A 14,293-nucleotide genomic window follows, 5' to 3' on the forward strand; every position below is an offset into this window, starting at 1 on the left:
TTATTGGTTCTCCCTTTATAAAAAGGGCACTGTACCGTATGTAACCTTTGGGGGCTTATCCTTTCATTTAATATTGTGCTAAGATTCACCCATGTTACACGTCATTGTGGCTCATTTATTTTGGCTGCTATACATTACCCACACTCTCCTGATGATGGGCACCTGGATACTTTCTAGGTTTAGGTTTTGCTATTGTGAAAGTACTACAAAGTATACTCTTCTTGGTATGTGTAAGAGCTTCCCTTGGCCTACCCCTAGGAGTGGTATTGTAAGGTGTAAATGTTACATGTTACTTCATGTATTATATTTTTTATATCTAATGTTTTCATTTTTTATGATCTCCTACTCCTGCTTCATTTTCCCTTACTTCTTTGAGCATATTTATTATGCTTATTTTAAATTCTTGGTGTGCTCATTCCACTAATTCTGCTTCAGAAATATGTTTATGTTATGTACTTAAAGGCTTGGAATACCATACAACTATTTATAGTGGTCATCTTTGAGGGATTGAGATTATGGGGGGAAAAAAAAAATCAGTTCAACTGACCTGGACAGCCTTTCATTTTATTTTATTATATAAAATGTAGAAAGCCTTGACTAATAAAAAATAGGGAAAAGACTTAATAGAAACTTCAGAATCTTCTTAGGAAAGCAATGATTGCTGAAGGATACCTTTTGCTCAAGCCATGATGAGCAACTGTCTTCTTGGCAATTCACAGCAAAGTTCCAGAGACCATATAATCCCAGATTCCTCCCACTCACCCTTGAACCTTGGTCATGATTTAACTGGTTAGAATTTGAGGAAATATGAAAAGAACCAAAATAAGAACACTCTCCATGAAAGCCAAGCTCAACGACTGGTCCTCTTTTATTCTGCTGATGTAAGCTGAAGTTCCTGAAGAAGGCATACACTTCTATTCATTTCACTTTTTTGGCTTGGGGCTCTAGAATGGAGCTGGGCATCCCACCACCCTTCCTCCACTCACAGATATCTGCATAGTTGCATGTCCGGCACTTCCAAGCCTCCTCCACATCAACCCCTTGAGGCTCTCGGTGGCCCATCCAGTAGGCCATATAGTGCTGCACTTTGCCTTTCACCTCGCTCTCTTCGAAGGCCACAATCTCTGTACCCAGCACAGTGGCAGTCTCTTGGTGGATGTACTCAATCTTCAGGATATCAATAACTGGGAGGTCAGACAGTGTTAGAGACAAGAAGACTAGCTCCATGAGGTCACCCAAGGACTTCACAGAGAAGCCTCCCTGCCGGGCATGCCTCAGCACTGAAGGTCCTAGCGGCTTGTCTGGACATAATTTTGTGTGGTGGATTAGGCTGGCACTGGTCACTTTCCCTTGAACCATGGCATCAAAGATGTATTTGTACAGGTTGACTTGAAAACAGTCTTTTTTTTTCTGGGCTTCCAGAGGGAGCACAGGGCGCCTGCGTGTCTTAAGTTCAGCCAGTTCCAGTTCCCCCTTGGCTGTATAGTGCAGCTCATCAATTACTCCAACGAGCAGCACACCCTCCACTTCTCCAAACACTGGAAACTCTCTGATGCGTCCTTCTGACTGCAAGATAGGAATCATTGATAATATATTCAGAAACTTAACTGCCCAAGCATCTTCTTTAGTATTGATGGGGATAGTCACAAGATCATGAACTTCTAGTTCTCTAGCTAGGTGGATGCTGGCACCAGAGTCCAAAACAGCTGCCTTCTCAGGAGCCAAGAAACCAGGAAGCTCCTTCTCATATACCATTTGCTGTTCACACCAATCCTGAGTACACAGCTCAGTGACATACAAATATTTAAGGTGGAATCGCTCAATAGGTGATGAGACATCCAATCGTCTTTTCCACTTTGGTAAGCTGATGAGCTTGCCATCCTTCCCAGGGAGTTCAGAAGAAGGGCCAGGCTTGCTAAGTGAAGCACTTGACTCTTGAGTATCTTCCAGGTCCAGATACTCTAGAAACTCTGAGTCACTCAAGTCTGAGAACCCTGAGGCCTCTGCTGACACCTCTTCCCCAGTCTCTGCCATGGCACAAAGCCCTGCATATCCTGTTAAAGAAATGTATTATCCAAATAAAAAATTTCTCCAAAGCACTGTCAAATTCTAATAAGGTTAAAAGAATCATGACTATTTACATTCTTTAAAGTAGCCTATTTTTTTTATTTAAATTCAATTAGCCAACATACAGTACATCATTAGTTCTAGATGTAGTGTTAAATAATAGAAGCCTATCTATTTATGACCAATTAGTAATGTAACAGATTTGCCTTGGCCTCAATCTCTTCATTTAAAAGGAGATTGAGGTCAGGGGCGCCTGGGTGGCTCAGTCAGTTAAGCGTCTGCCTTGGGCTCAGGTCATGATCCCAGGGTCCTGGGATCGAGCCCCACATCGGGCTCCCTGCTCAGCAGGAAGCCTGTTTCTCCCTCTCCCACTCTCCCTGCTTGTGTTCCCTCTCTCGCTCTCTGTCAAATAAATAAATAAAATCTTTAAAAAATAATAATAAAACAAAAGGAGATTGAGGTTTGCCTTTTCTGCTTCAAAATTCTCCTGACTTGGGACATTATTTCATTATTTTAAGTGAGTACAGATCTTTGTAAATGTTGGGGCAATGTTGGTAAAACCATGTCCACTTCTACAATTCCTTCGATACAAAGTCCTTGACTAGGAAAATAAAATTACAAACTGTTCCTTGAGAAAAATCAGCTCCATAATGACTGTTTTTAAATGTAGCTCTCAGGAACACAGTATGGCAAAATTCAAAGACTAACTATAAATAAATACAAATAGATCTGCTCACACACAAATTATTGGCATGAAGTAATGAGAGAGGATGTTCACAGCAACATGTGGAAATTAGTTGCTTTTTATATTTGAGATATATCAAGGAAATGGCAAAGAGGAAAAGCTCTTGGTGGGTTCTATTTTACCCATACTGACTTTACAAATTACCCTCCTAACATTACAGAAATTGGTGTTTCCCACTAAGTTTAGTTTTTCCTTCCACAAGAAATTAGCTTATGATGGAAAATATCTGTCAATAAGCGTTATAAAATACCACTGTATCTGCTATAATAGTGAATATTTTATTGTGCAGTTATTGAGTGTCAGACACTGAGCCAAGTGCTTCACATCCAATACCTCACTACTCTACTGTGGGACAGGTACTCTTTTTAAAACTTTTACTGCAAGAAATTTCACATATACAGAGAAATAGAACAATGAACACCTATATACATACAATGTAGATAAACAACTGTTGATACGTTGTTGTATTTGCATCTTTCATGTGTGCATTTTTTTGGATTATTTTAGTTTGGCTATTTTAAAGTAAATTATAGATATCATGACATTTCAGGTATAAATGCTTCAGTATACATTTCTAGATAAGGACATTCTCCTACATTAACTACAATATTGTTATCACATCTAACAAAATTAATAATTCCCTAATACTACCATCCGTACTCAAATTTCCCAACTGCCCTAAAATGTCTTGGATAGCTTTTCTTTAAACCAGGAAACAAAGACCACACATTATGTTTGATTTGCTTGGTCTCTCAAACATTTTTAATCCTAAGAAACTAGGCAAATTATCCTGTAAAGATACTCTTCTTAAGCCTTCTTCCTAACCTCACATATCTAATCTAGCATAGAGACAAGACAAAACAAAACAAGGTTATGACCACTCCACCAGTATTTGACTTTGGGTGCCAGGAAAATAATCTGACACAGAATTTAAACTGATTGAGGTAACTTTGAGCCAAGTTTTCTCTTTGCTAATCTAATAAGCAATGAATAAACTGACTGCACCAACTCCCATATTAAAAGCTTAAGAATTGATACCTTGAAAATGGTATTAATATTAGTTATGGTTGTACCTAACTCATTTTTAAATACTCTAAATGTCCCTAATGAAAGAAAACATAGATATAGCTGGAATAAAAGTTATTTGCAATGTAATACAATGTGAAGACTTCTGCTTATATCCTATAAAGTATAGGATATACTTTAATAGTAATAAAACACAGAAGCTACACATTTGTACAAGTGTCTTAAATTATAAGCAGTGCCTGGGTGGCTCAGTTGGTTAAGCGACTGCCTTCGGCTCGGGTCATGATCCTGGAGTCCTGGGATTGAGTCCTGAATCGGGCTCCCTGCTCAGTGGGGAGTCTGCTTCTCCCTCTGACCCTAACCCCTCTCATGCACTCTCTCTCTCTCAAATAAATAAATAAAATCTTTTTTTTTAAAAAGTGTCTTAAATTATAAATGTGCCTTAGATGATGATGTTTCAAAATGAGTAATGTTAGTTGGACTATGAAGTCCCTGTAAGTTGGAGAGAATCTTTACCCTCTGTCAAGAAACTGAAGTTAAATGGCAATTAACATATATTGGGGTGTTCCCCCCCCCCAAGTGGGAGGGCATTAAATCCAAATCAATGGACCTTGAAAAAAAATTTTTTTCCCAAATATTTAGACCTGGGCTGTCCAATATGTAGCCATCAGCCACATGTGGCTATTTAAATTAACTAAAATGAAATAAAATTTAAAACTCAATTTCTCTGTTGCATTAGGCACATTTCAAGTGCTCAACAGCTACATGTGGCTAGTGGGTAGTACATCATAAGGCAAAGATACAGAACATTTCCCTGACCACAGAAAGTTCTATTGGACAGTACTGTTTTAGATTAATTCATGTGTGAGTATTAACTCCCAAAGAGAGAGTAAGCTCTTGAGGTATGGACTTTGTACTTGTTTTACATACTGAGAATAGGGTAGCCCTGAACAGGTTAAGTGAAATGTTTTGCAGAGAAGACACAAAAAGGGGGCATTCTCTGTGGAATTATTCATCTAAAGGAAGAAAACAATACACTGATGATGGACAATTTAGACTCAGATGTATTGCCTGGACTTTCCTATGCAGAAAAAATCCAGGCAAGAGCATGATGCAGTACATTGTGTCCCTAATGCAAGTTTGTATCTTTCTAACATGAGATGATTTTACATGGCACAAAGGTCAACATTTTTAGATGTATCTCAGAATATAAAGCTATTAGAGTTTCCATCAAATGCATAATTTCATAGAGAGTGTTTCTTAGGACAAGTTTGGTTTTTAAATAAATGAAAGTAAAAAATTTAAAATATGACAATAACAATACAGGTAGTACATAGGAATGGCAACAATTATTAGGTGGTAAGTGAATGAAATAAAATATTCAGGAAATACCAGCAATACCAGTGTCAAGAGTCTGGGGTCCTATGGATCTAGATTCTAAACCTTATCCTGACTAGGTCAGTAGTATTTAGTAGGATGCTACTTGCCTCATGAGTATTCTTGGGCAAGTTTTTCCTTTTCCTGAAGCTACTAACACTTTAGAGTACTCCTTCCAACCCTACTCAGCTACCCAAAATAATGATAAAACATTATATACATACTAACATTCAACAAATGTGGATCTCCTTCCCCTTCCCAAGGAAGGGATGATAGTCTATCTATTCCCTCTGACAAATGAGATTAAACTTTAGGAGAGAGGAAACTTCTACTCCCCTGGGACTTGGCTGATCTTTCTCCTCACCAGGTAGTGCAGAATGCTAAAATGACACACGGCTAGGGGAGGAGAAAGGAGCTCTGAAAAACCAGGTCTGCATTGAGGAATCCAGATTAGCAACTCTGCGCCGTACTATGGCAAAACGGGGACTTTTGGTCCTTTCTCACCTGACCAGTCCCTCACATTGCAGCATATCATCCTCTCTGATCCCCTCGGCACAGGCTGTTGCCCATCCCAGATACTAGGTAACGCTTGCCCCTCTCCTGGATCAAATTCTCCATGACCTCTTCGTTTTCCCACAACCCGGCTGTAGTTACTTAATCCAATCTTTGCTCCCTGCAAGCAAAAGAGTCAAAAATAACCAAAAGTCCCCCAGGAGTCCAAGATCAGTTCCCTCTTCCAGCCCCAAACCTCAGCCCAGGTGCTCAGCAGAGACTCAGGTGAGAGGCTTTTCTTTGATGGGTTCCTGCTGCCTGTGGGGCTGCCACGACCTTCACCCTCAACATCCTGACTTGTTCGGAGCAGCCCGGACTTCTGGGCTCCGAGAGCGCTCGCCTTCAGCAGGGACCTTTCCAAGAGCCCCAAACAACTGTCGGCCCAGGAATTCCACGTCTGCCCTAAAGTTTACTGAGCACTCCCCACCACGTCTTGGAGGAGCCGGAAATGACAGCAAGGGGTCGCCGGCCTCGGGAAGGGGTCCCAGCGGACCTCCGCAAAAGGTCCAGAAGCCACAGGAGCCTGGCCTGCGAGGGCAGACACGACGAGCCGCTGCCCGGGGACCGCTCCCATTCGGGGGCCGCGGGGACAGCGGGGACAGACCCCTGCGCTCCACACCACAGCCCCTCAGCTCCCCACCCCCATTCGCCGGCCTTGCCCTAACCTTGGCTACTCCTTCGAACCGCGGGCTCTTCCCGGCTCCGCCGCGGCCTCGGAAGTGCTGGCGGACGCTGCCCACGACCAGCAGGCGGAGCGTGGGCAGAGAGCAGCGGGGTCGGCGCAGCCCCGGGTGGAAAGCACACCCAGAATGCTCAGCGGCCGCCCCAGACCCGCCCCCTCCCAGAGGCCTCAGCGGCGCCGCCTGGTCCTCGCGAGTCCCGGGCCCGAGCGGACTCCCTTTCGCGGCGGGGCGAGGAGGCCGCTAAGGTGAGGGGTAGTGTTTGGGCAGGCCGTCCCCGCGCGCGCGGGCTGTGCGTGTGGCTTCATTCTGGACGGAACCGCGCTGTCGCCTGACCCGGAAGCTCTCCCTGCGGCGGGGCTCCCGGCTAGCTGCAAGCCGGGGTCCGAGAGAGGTGAGGGCGCGGCCCTCTCCCGGCGGTGCACCGGCCTCTGTCCGTTCAGTGCTGCCGTCTTGGCTTTGTCTTTCTTGGGTTCCGCACCACCTTGCTTCTCGCGCCGGCGTTCCCAGCTGAGAACAACCACGAACTCCCTTTGCAAAGATGCTGGCGCCCGTCTTTTAACCTTTATAAACACAGCTATATTCTGAAATAGAAAATAAAGGTAAATATTAAGTATTGAAAAGATATGTCATCGTTAGATCAAAAACAGAAAAGCGAAAGTTCTTTTCCAAATACACTCCCATGCCCCCTTCCGGAGGAAACACACTAGCCTGACTTTTAGGACAGTCCCTTCCTTGCTTTTCTTTACAGTTTTATCACATATGGGAAATTTATTTTACAATAAAGGTGGCATCACATAGCAACGGAGAAAAGATGGTCTTTTCGATGAAGGTTCTGTGACGATAGGGTATCCTTATGAAAAAAAATAAATGAGACCTCACAAAAATCAATTCCAGGAGTATTAAAGTCCTAAATGTGAAAAGCTAAACTAGAAAGCTTTTAGAATATAATACAGTAAACTATTGTTTGGACTTCAAAATAGGCAAAGATTTCTTAAAAATAAAATACAGAATACTAGAAAGGACAGTTGGGGAAATTAAATGTGACTTGTATATTAGATAATAGTATCTATCAATTATAAGTACCCTGGGTGTGATAATGATTTTGTGGTTGTGTAGGAAAACGTCCTTGATCTTAGAAATATGAAAGTTGAGGACAATCTTTTTAATCAAGTGAAATGAGTAGGCATTGCTGGGTTGAGGCTGGAGAAGGTTTCTTCCTCCTCCCCAGTATAATCTTCTGTAGCCAAAATGTAACTTCCAAAGCCAGGAAAGCCTCTCCTCAACCCTTTCACACATGGACCTGTCTTCAAATGAAGTTTGCAGTGTAGGGTATGCTGCTGGGGGGAGTGGAGCAGGAGAGATTCCCAAGACAGTAGGATCATGTTCCCCAAGGCTTTCATTCTCAACACTGTGGGACTCAAATTTTAGGAAGTGATGCCCTTTCCCCAAAAGGCTATATCCTAAGAAGTGTGGGCATGTAAGGCCCATTCCTATACAAAACTCACTGATACAGTTCATCCATCTCCAGGGATATCTGTAACCATGGAAATACTGTTAGACTCAAATGATCTGCTTGCCTCTCTTTCCATCTTTCCTTCCTCTTTCAGAGCACGGGATTTGTACCTCTAACATCGCACTGATTACAGTCTATCATATAAGAGTCTATATGATAAAAGTGTTTCTCTGTATGATTACTCTCTAGAGCTGCACTGTCCAATGAAGTAACCACTAGCCACATGTGGTGCTCTTGAGCACTGGAAATGTGGCTAGTCCAAAAAGATCTACTCTTAACTACAAAATACTAGATTTTGAAGACTTAGTACCAAAAAAAAAAAGAATGAAAATAACACATAATTTTTATATTGATTACATGTTGAAATTATAATATTTTGGATATATTGGGTCAAATGAATATATTTTAAAGTTAATTTTACTTATTTTTATTATATTAATGTAGCTGCCAGAAAATTTTAAAATTTAAAATTTAAAAATTTTAAATTACCTATGTGATGACATTTGTGTTGTGGCTCACTTGTATTTCTCTTGGACAGTGCTGCTCTAGGGCATCAGAGCCTAAGGGCAGGGAATTTATTTTGCTCATTTGTGTTCCTCACAGGTGCTAGAACAATTATTAACATAATTTTTATATGCTCAAGAGAAGCCCATTGGCAATATTCTGCATTTGAAAATCTTTTCTTCCACATATTAAGATCAGCCTCTCTTTAGCCAAACACCTATTTCTGGTAATTGAAAAGGGCATTGCTTGCTTGGAGAGAGCCAGAGAAAATGGCCCTGAGGGAGGGGGAAATGAGCTAAGGATGTCAGACTGTGCTAAGGATGTAAGACTGAGGCATGGCTCTTCTAAAAACAGTCAGCTTCAGATGTAGGACATTTGAAGCTTTGAATCAATTAGGGTTTATTCATTTATAAGAGATTGGAAACCCAGGTTTCTACAGCTTCAGGTGAGGCTTGATCCAGGGATCAAATAGTGTGACCAGAATTGAGTTTTCTATCTCCATTTCTTGGATCTTCTGTGTTTGCTCCATTTCTAAGCAGCCTCCCTCCTTTTCCACTGCCAGTAGCTTCCAGGAATATAGCCTTCCAGATTTGTGTCTAGTGGCAAAAAAAAGGAAGTCTATTTCCCTAATACCTCGAAGACAAATCCAAAAATTGTCCCCTTAACCCTGATTAATCAAACTGGGGTTATAAGTTTGCCTTAGCCAGAGTCTTAGAGAAAACAGAGCCTAGAGCAAAGATTAGATTTTTTTTTCTTTTTCTTTTTGGAAATGCAAACCTATAGTAGCAAGGATAAGAAAAGGAAGTAAAGCAAGCAACAACTTGAAGCAAATTGAAATTGTGCACTGTTGTATGACTATTGCTTCATGTTAACCCCATGGTCTTACACACTGATTCCAGAGTGATATTATAAAATTAAAATCCCATGTTGTCAGTCTTTGATTTTAAAAATCTTGTACGATAAGGCCTATCTCATTATTTAGTAAATTCAGCCAAAAATTCAAGTGTTCATCTGAGAAGGCATAAATTGTGTGTAGTATTCCCTGATGATGTGACACAAATTTAATCTGGGAGGATAAGTAGGAGCTAACTGAACAAAGAAATTAGGCAGAACAAAGAAAAATAGCACAGTTGAGGACCAGAAACCATGCAATATATTGAATGGAATATTTACAGGACTATAAGGTCTTTATGACTAGAGCAAAGTCTGCTTGAGGGGAGATTTGGGAGCCACTGCCGGAAAAATAGGTAATGCTCTATGCCAAGTGTTCTGTATTAAGAAGAATACAGAAGATGAAGTTTACCTTCAAGTTATGAGAACCCATTGAGGGGTTTTAAGCAATGTGATTCAATTAGATTAAGTTTGATTAAATATGTGTTTTGGAATGATCACTCTAGCAGCAGTGGGGAGGATAGAAAAATGAGTCCAAGTCTGGAGGGGAGGCAGAACTCTGAGCAGGTGATACATTATGGCTGACATGCAAAATCTGGTAGAAAGACTGGACAGGGCAGTGGGCCGCCTGGAGGCAGTATCCCATGCCTCTGACATGCACTGTGGGTCTGGAGACAGTGCTCTGAGAGCAGGAGCCGCCCCATATGTGCAAGTGTTTGACTCGCTGCTTGCCGGTCCTGTGGCAGAGTACCTGAAGATCAGTAAAGAGATTGGGGGAGATGTGCAGAAACATGCGGGGATGGTCCACACAGGTCTGAAGTTGGAGCAACCTCTCTTGGTTACAGCTTCTCACTGCCAGGAGCCAACAGGCTTAATAAGCTTTCTGATTTGTTGGCACCCATCTCAGAGCAGATCCAAGAAGTGGTAACCTTCAGGGAGAACCGAGGCAGCAAGTTGTTCAATCACCTGTCAGCTGTCAGCAAAAGTATGCAGGCCCTGGGTTGAGTGGCTGTGGCTCCCAAGAGCCTGGTCCCTATGTGAAAGGAATGAATGATGCTGCCATGTTTTATACAAACCTAGTCCTCAAGGAGCACAAAGATGTTGACGAGAAGCCTGCGGACTGCATCAAAGCTTATTCGAGTATATGGACAGAGCTACCTGTCCCACTGGACTGGCCTGGACCAAAACGGGGCCTGTGGCAGAGCTAAGTGGATTGCCATCTGGCCCTTCTGCTGAATCAGGTCCCCCACCACCCCAACAGACCCTCCCCATAGAAGTCCCCACCATTCAGGCTCAGATGAGTCTGCTTCCCACTCAGCACTGTTTGCACAGATTAATCGGGGGGAGAGCATCACACATGCCCTTAAACATGTATCTGATGACATGAAGACTCACAAGAACCCTGCCCTGAAGGCTCAGAGTGGTCCAATATGAAGTGGCCCCAAACCATTCTCTGCACCTAAGCCAGGAGTCAGTCCATCCCCCAAACCAACCACAAAGAAGGAGCCAGCTGTATTTGAACTGGAGGCCAAGAAGTGGAGAGTGGAAAATCAGGAGAATGTTTCCAGCCTGGTGATTGATGACACAGAGCTGAAACAGGTGGCTTACATATACAAGTGTGTGAACATGACATTGCAAATCAAGGGCAAAATTAACTCCATTACAGTAGATAACTAAGAAACTTGGTCTGGTGTTTGATGACATGGTAGGCATTATGGAGATAATCAATAGTAGGGATGTCAAAGTTCAGGTAATGGGTAAAGTGCCAACCATTTTCATCAACAAAACAGATGGCTGCCACATTCCAAGCAAGAATTCCCTGGATTGCAAGATAGTTACTGCCAAACTTTCTTTTTTAAAAGATTTTATTTACTTATTTGAGAAAAAGAGAGAATGAGCAGGGGATTGGGGTAGTGGGGGAGGGAGAAGCAGACTCCCCGCTGAGCAGGGAGCCTGACTCTGGGCTCAATCCCTGGACCCCCAGGATCATGACCTGAGCTGAAGGCAGATGCTTAACTGCCTGAGCCACCCAGGAGCGCCCCAGTGCCAAATCTTCTGAGATGCGTTTCCTCATTCCTGCAGAAGGCGGTGACTTTAATAAATTCCCAGTCCCTGAGCAGTTCAAGACCCTATGGAATGGGCAGAATTGGTCACCACTGTGACGAAACTGCTGGATAAGCGAAGTGCCACTGGGTCCTTTGCCCTCTCCCTCACACCACGGGATAAATCTCTATCAAGACAGTTCTTTTCTAGATTTCCTCTACCTGTCTGCTCTTAAACTGCTTCTCTGCCCTGAGAAGCACAGCTACCTGCCTTCACTGAAATATACCTCAGGCTGAGATTTGGGGCGGGAGAGCAGGTCAGTTGATCTGCAGGAAGGTGCGGCTTTTCCCTATCGGCTCAACCACACCGCCAGTCCATCATTCTTTTTTTTTTTTTTTTTTAATTTTTTTTTTTTTTAAAGATTTTATTTATTTATTTGAGAGAGAGAATGAGATAGAGCATGAAAGGGGGGAGGGTCAGAGGGAGAAGCAGACTCCCTGCCGAGCAGGGAGCCCGATGCGGGACCCGATCCCGGGACTCCAGGATCATGACCTGAGCCGAAGGCAGTCACTTAACCAACTGAGCCACCCAGGCGCCCCAGCCAGTCCATCATTCTTAAGGAGCCGCACACCAGGACTGGTGTGTTTAAGCTTTCAGCCTTTGGGGGCTATTTGACCAACAAACAACCTTTTGGGAAGAATAAAGCAGTCCCCAGGGATTAACAGATCAGAATGTTCACACAAGTTCATCTTTTTCTAACAATGAGCATGAAGTTAGCAGAGGCTGGTGTGATTCTAGCTGATTCTTCTAACCAAACTAATTTTTCACTGTTGACAAGTGAGGCAGGGGTTGCACCGGACCAAAGGCTGAAACTTGGCCAGCTAGCATTCCAAGCAAAATTGTTTCCCATAAGCATTCCTTTCATTCTGCGTTCCGTCCTGGGTCTGCCTGAACCTGCGAGAGTAGGTTCTCCTGTGTGAGCGGCTGCGGCAGTGCCCTGCACCCAGGCCAGTTTAAGGAGTCTTGGCCCCTTCCTTTCACTGGGATCCCTGCCCAGCACCTTCCTATAGAGACGACTTAAAACAAGAAAAAAAAAAAAAAAAAAAAAAGGAAAACACACCATTCCAAGGAATCTGGAATTCCTTCCTCCTTCCGTGCTAGGTGCCTGTCCTCCACCTTCACTGCCTCCTCTGCCCCGTCATGCTCAACTGCTTTTGGTTTCTGTCTGGGCACCTGAACAAAGGATGAAAATCTCCACTGCAGCCTGGTTTTAGGTCTTATGTAAGAATCTTGCACAGCACTGCTAATGTAAATTACACTTTTTCTCTCTAGGACACCTACCAAAATATGCTACTTTTTTGGTGGGAAGAGATTGTCCTGTGTCTTTGACCCATTTCCCGAGGCCTGTAGAAATAAAACTTTATGTACTTAAAGTTATACAGAAAATAGAACCAATTAATAAACTTAAAAAAAAAAGATGAGTCCAGATTATAGAAAAACCAGTTGGAACCCTATTTAAGCAGTTAGGACATGCTAACAGCCTAATTAAAGAACTGACAATGGGAATGGAGAAGAAGATAGTGAAGAGATCCCAAATAGAATATATAGGACTTAGTGACTGAGGGAGGTGATGGATGAGGAGGAGGAAGTTTAAACTGGAGAATTGGATAGAGGGTGGTACCACTCCCTGGATTGAGGGTACAGATTTCATTGAAAAGATTATAAGTTGAGTTTTGGACATACTTTGAGGTGACTATGGGATATCCAAATGGAGATATTCAGTAGGATGTTGACTATAATGTTCTGGAGTTCAGGAGAGATTCCTAAGATAGAGATGTAGATTTAAAAAGTGTTGAGATGTTAACAAAATCAGACAAAATGTGTAGTTTGAGAAAAGACCATGCCTAAGGACATAGCCCCGGGGAAGAGCATTTATGTGATCAGCAGAGGGAGAAGTGCCTGTAAGATAACCAGAAAGAAGGAACAGGCGGAAATAGGCAAAACCAATGGATAGGCTCTAAAGTTATTAAGACCTCCTGAAGCAGTAGCAGATCTAAGAAATAAAACTTAGAATGGCAAAGAACAGCTTTGTGTAGCCATTAAGGGCAGGTGTTTGGAAAGCTAAGCTAAACCTGGAGAAAAAATGCTCAAAAATACAACTCAAGGGGCGCCTGGGTGGCTCAGTCGTTAAGCGTCTGCCTTCAGCTCAGGTCATGATCCCAGGGTTCTGGGATCGAGCCCCGCATCAGGCTCCCTGCTCCGCGGGAAACCTGCTTCTCCCTCTCCCACTCCCCCTGCTTGTGTTCCCTCTCTCGCTGTGTCTCTCTCTGTCAAATAAATAAATAAAATATTTAATAAAAAAAAATACAACTCAAGCAAAGGACATGAATAATTAAGGGGGACTCTGTTTCTTCATCTATAAAGTGAGTTTTTTTTTTTTTAAGATTTTATTTATTTGTCAGAGACAGAAAGCACAAGCAAGGGGAGTGGCAGGCAGAGGGAGAAGCAGGCTCCCCGATGAGCAAGGAGCCTAATGCAGCACTCAATCCAAGGACCCGGGGATCATGACCTGAGCAGAAGGCAGACACTTAACTGACTGAGCCACCCAGGTGTCCCTAAAGTGAGGAGTTCTAATTAAGTGAATTCCTAGACCCTGTCCAGTTCTAAAATTCTGATCCTATGAGCTGTTGTCAAAAAGTGAGTTAGGATCTGGAATTCTATGAACAGTAACGCTTTCTGCTCTCTTGCCCCTCCAGACACCCCCCACCCAATTCACACCATCCACATGGTTCCCACAGAAGTTCTCTGCCTACCTAGAGGTGGGCACCTGACCTGGCTGGGCCAATAAGAGAACTTTCCTAGGATTTTAAGATAGGAAGTAAGAAAGAGAAG

The 14,293-nt window shown here is 43.0% G+C and overlaps 1 protein-coding gene and 1 pseudogene across 2 annotated transcripts; one reads left to right on the forward strand and one right to left on the reverse strand.

Moving 5' to 3' along the window:
• Positions 1–543: 543 nt before the first annotated feature.
• Positions 544–6,605, reverse strand: EXO5 (exonuclease 5). Of its 2 annotated transcripts, XM_036102876.2 has the most exons (3): positions 6,433–6,598; positions 5,720–5,888; positions 544–2,054 (listed from the first exon to the last, which is right to left on the reverse strand). In XM_036102876.2, the coding sequence occupies exons 2-3, from the start codon at positions 5,748–5,750 to the stop codon at positions 919–921; spliced, it is 1,167 nt and encodes a 388-aa protein (XP_035958769.2). In that variant the 5' UTR covers positions 5,751–5,888; positions 6,433–6,598; the 3' UTR covers positions 544–918. The 2 variants fall into 2 exon arrangements, with proteins under 2 accessions (XP_035958769.2, XP_035958771.2); XM_036102878.2 differs by lacking the exon at positions 5,720–5,888 and having other exon boundaries at positions 6,433–6,605.
• Positions 6,606–9,759: 3,154 nt separating this feature from the next.
• LOC118542553 (adenylyl cyclase-associated protein 1-like) lies at positions 9,760–12,518 on the forward strand (annotated as a pseudogene).
• The last annotated feature ends 1,775 nt before the right edge of the window (positions 12,519–14,293 follow it).

The sequence above is a fragment of the Halichoerus grypus genome, chromosome 5 (genome assembly GCF_964656455.1).
Source record: "Halichoerus grypus chromosome 5, mHalGry1.hap1.1, whole genome shotgun sequence".
In the NCBI taxonomy this organism is placed as follows: Eukaryota; Metazoa; Chordata; class Mammalia; order Carnivora; family Phocidae; genus Halichoerus; species Halichoerus grypus.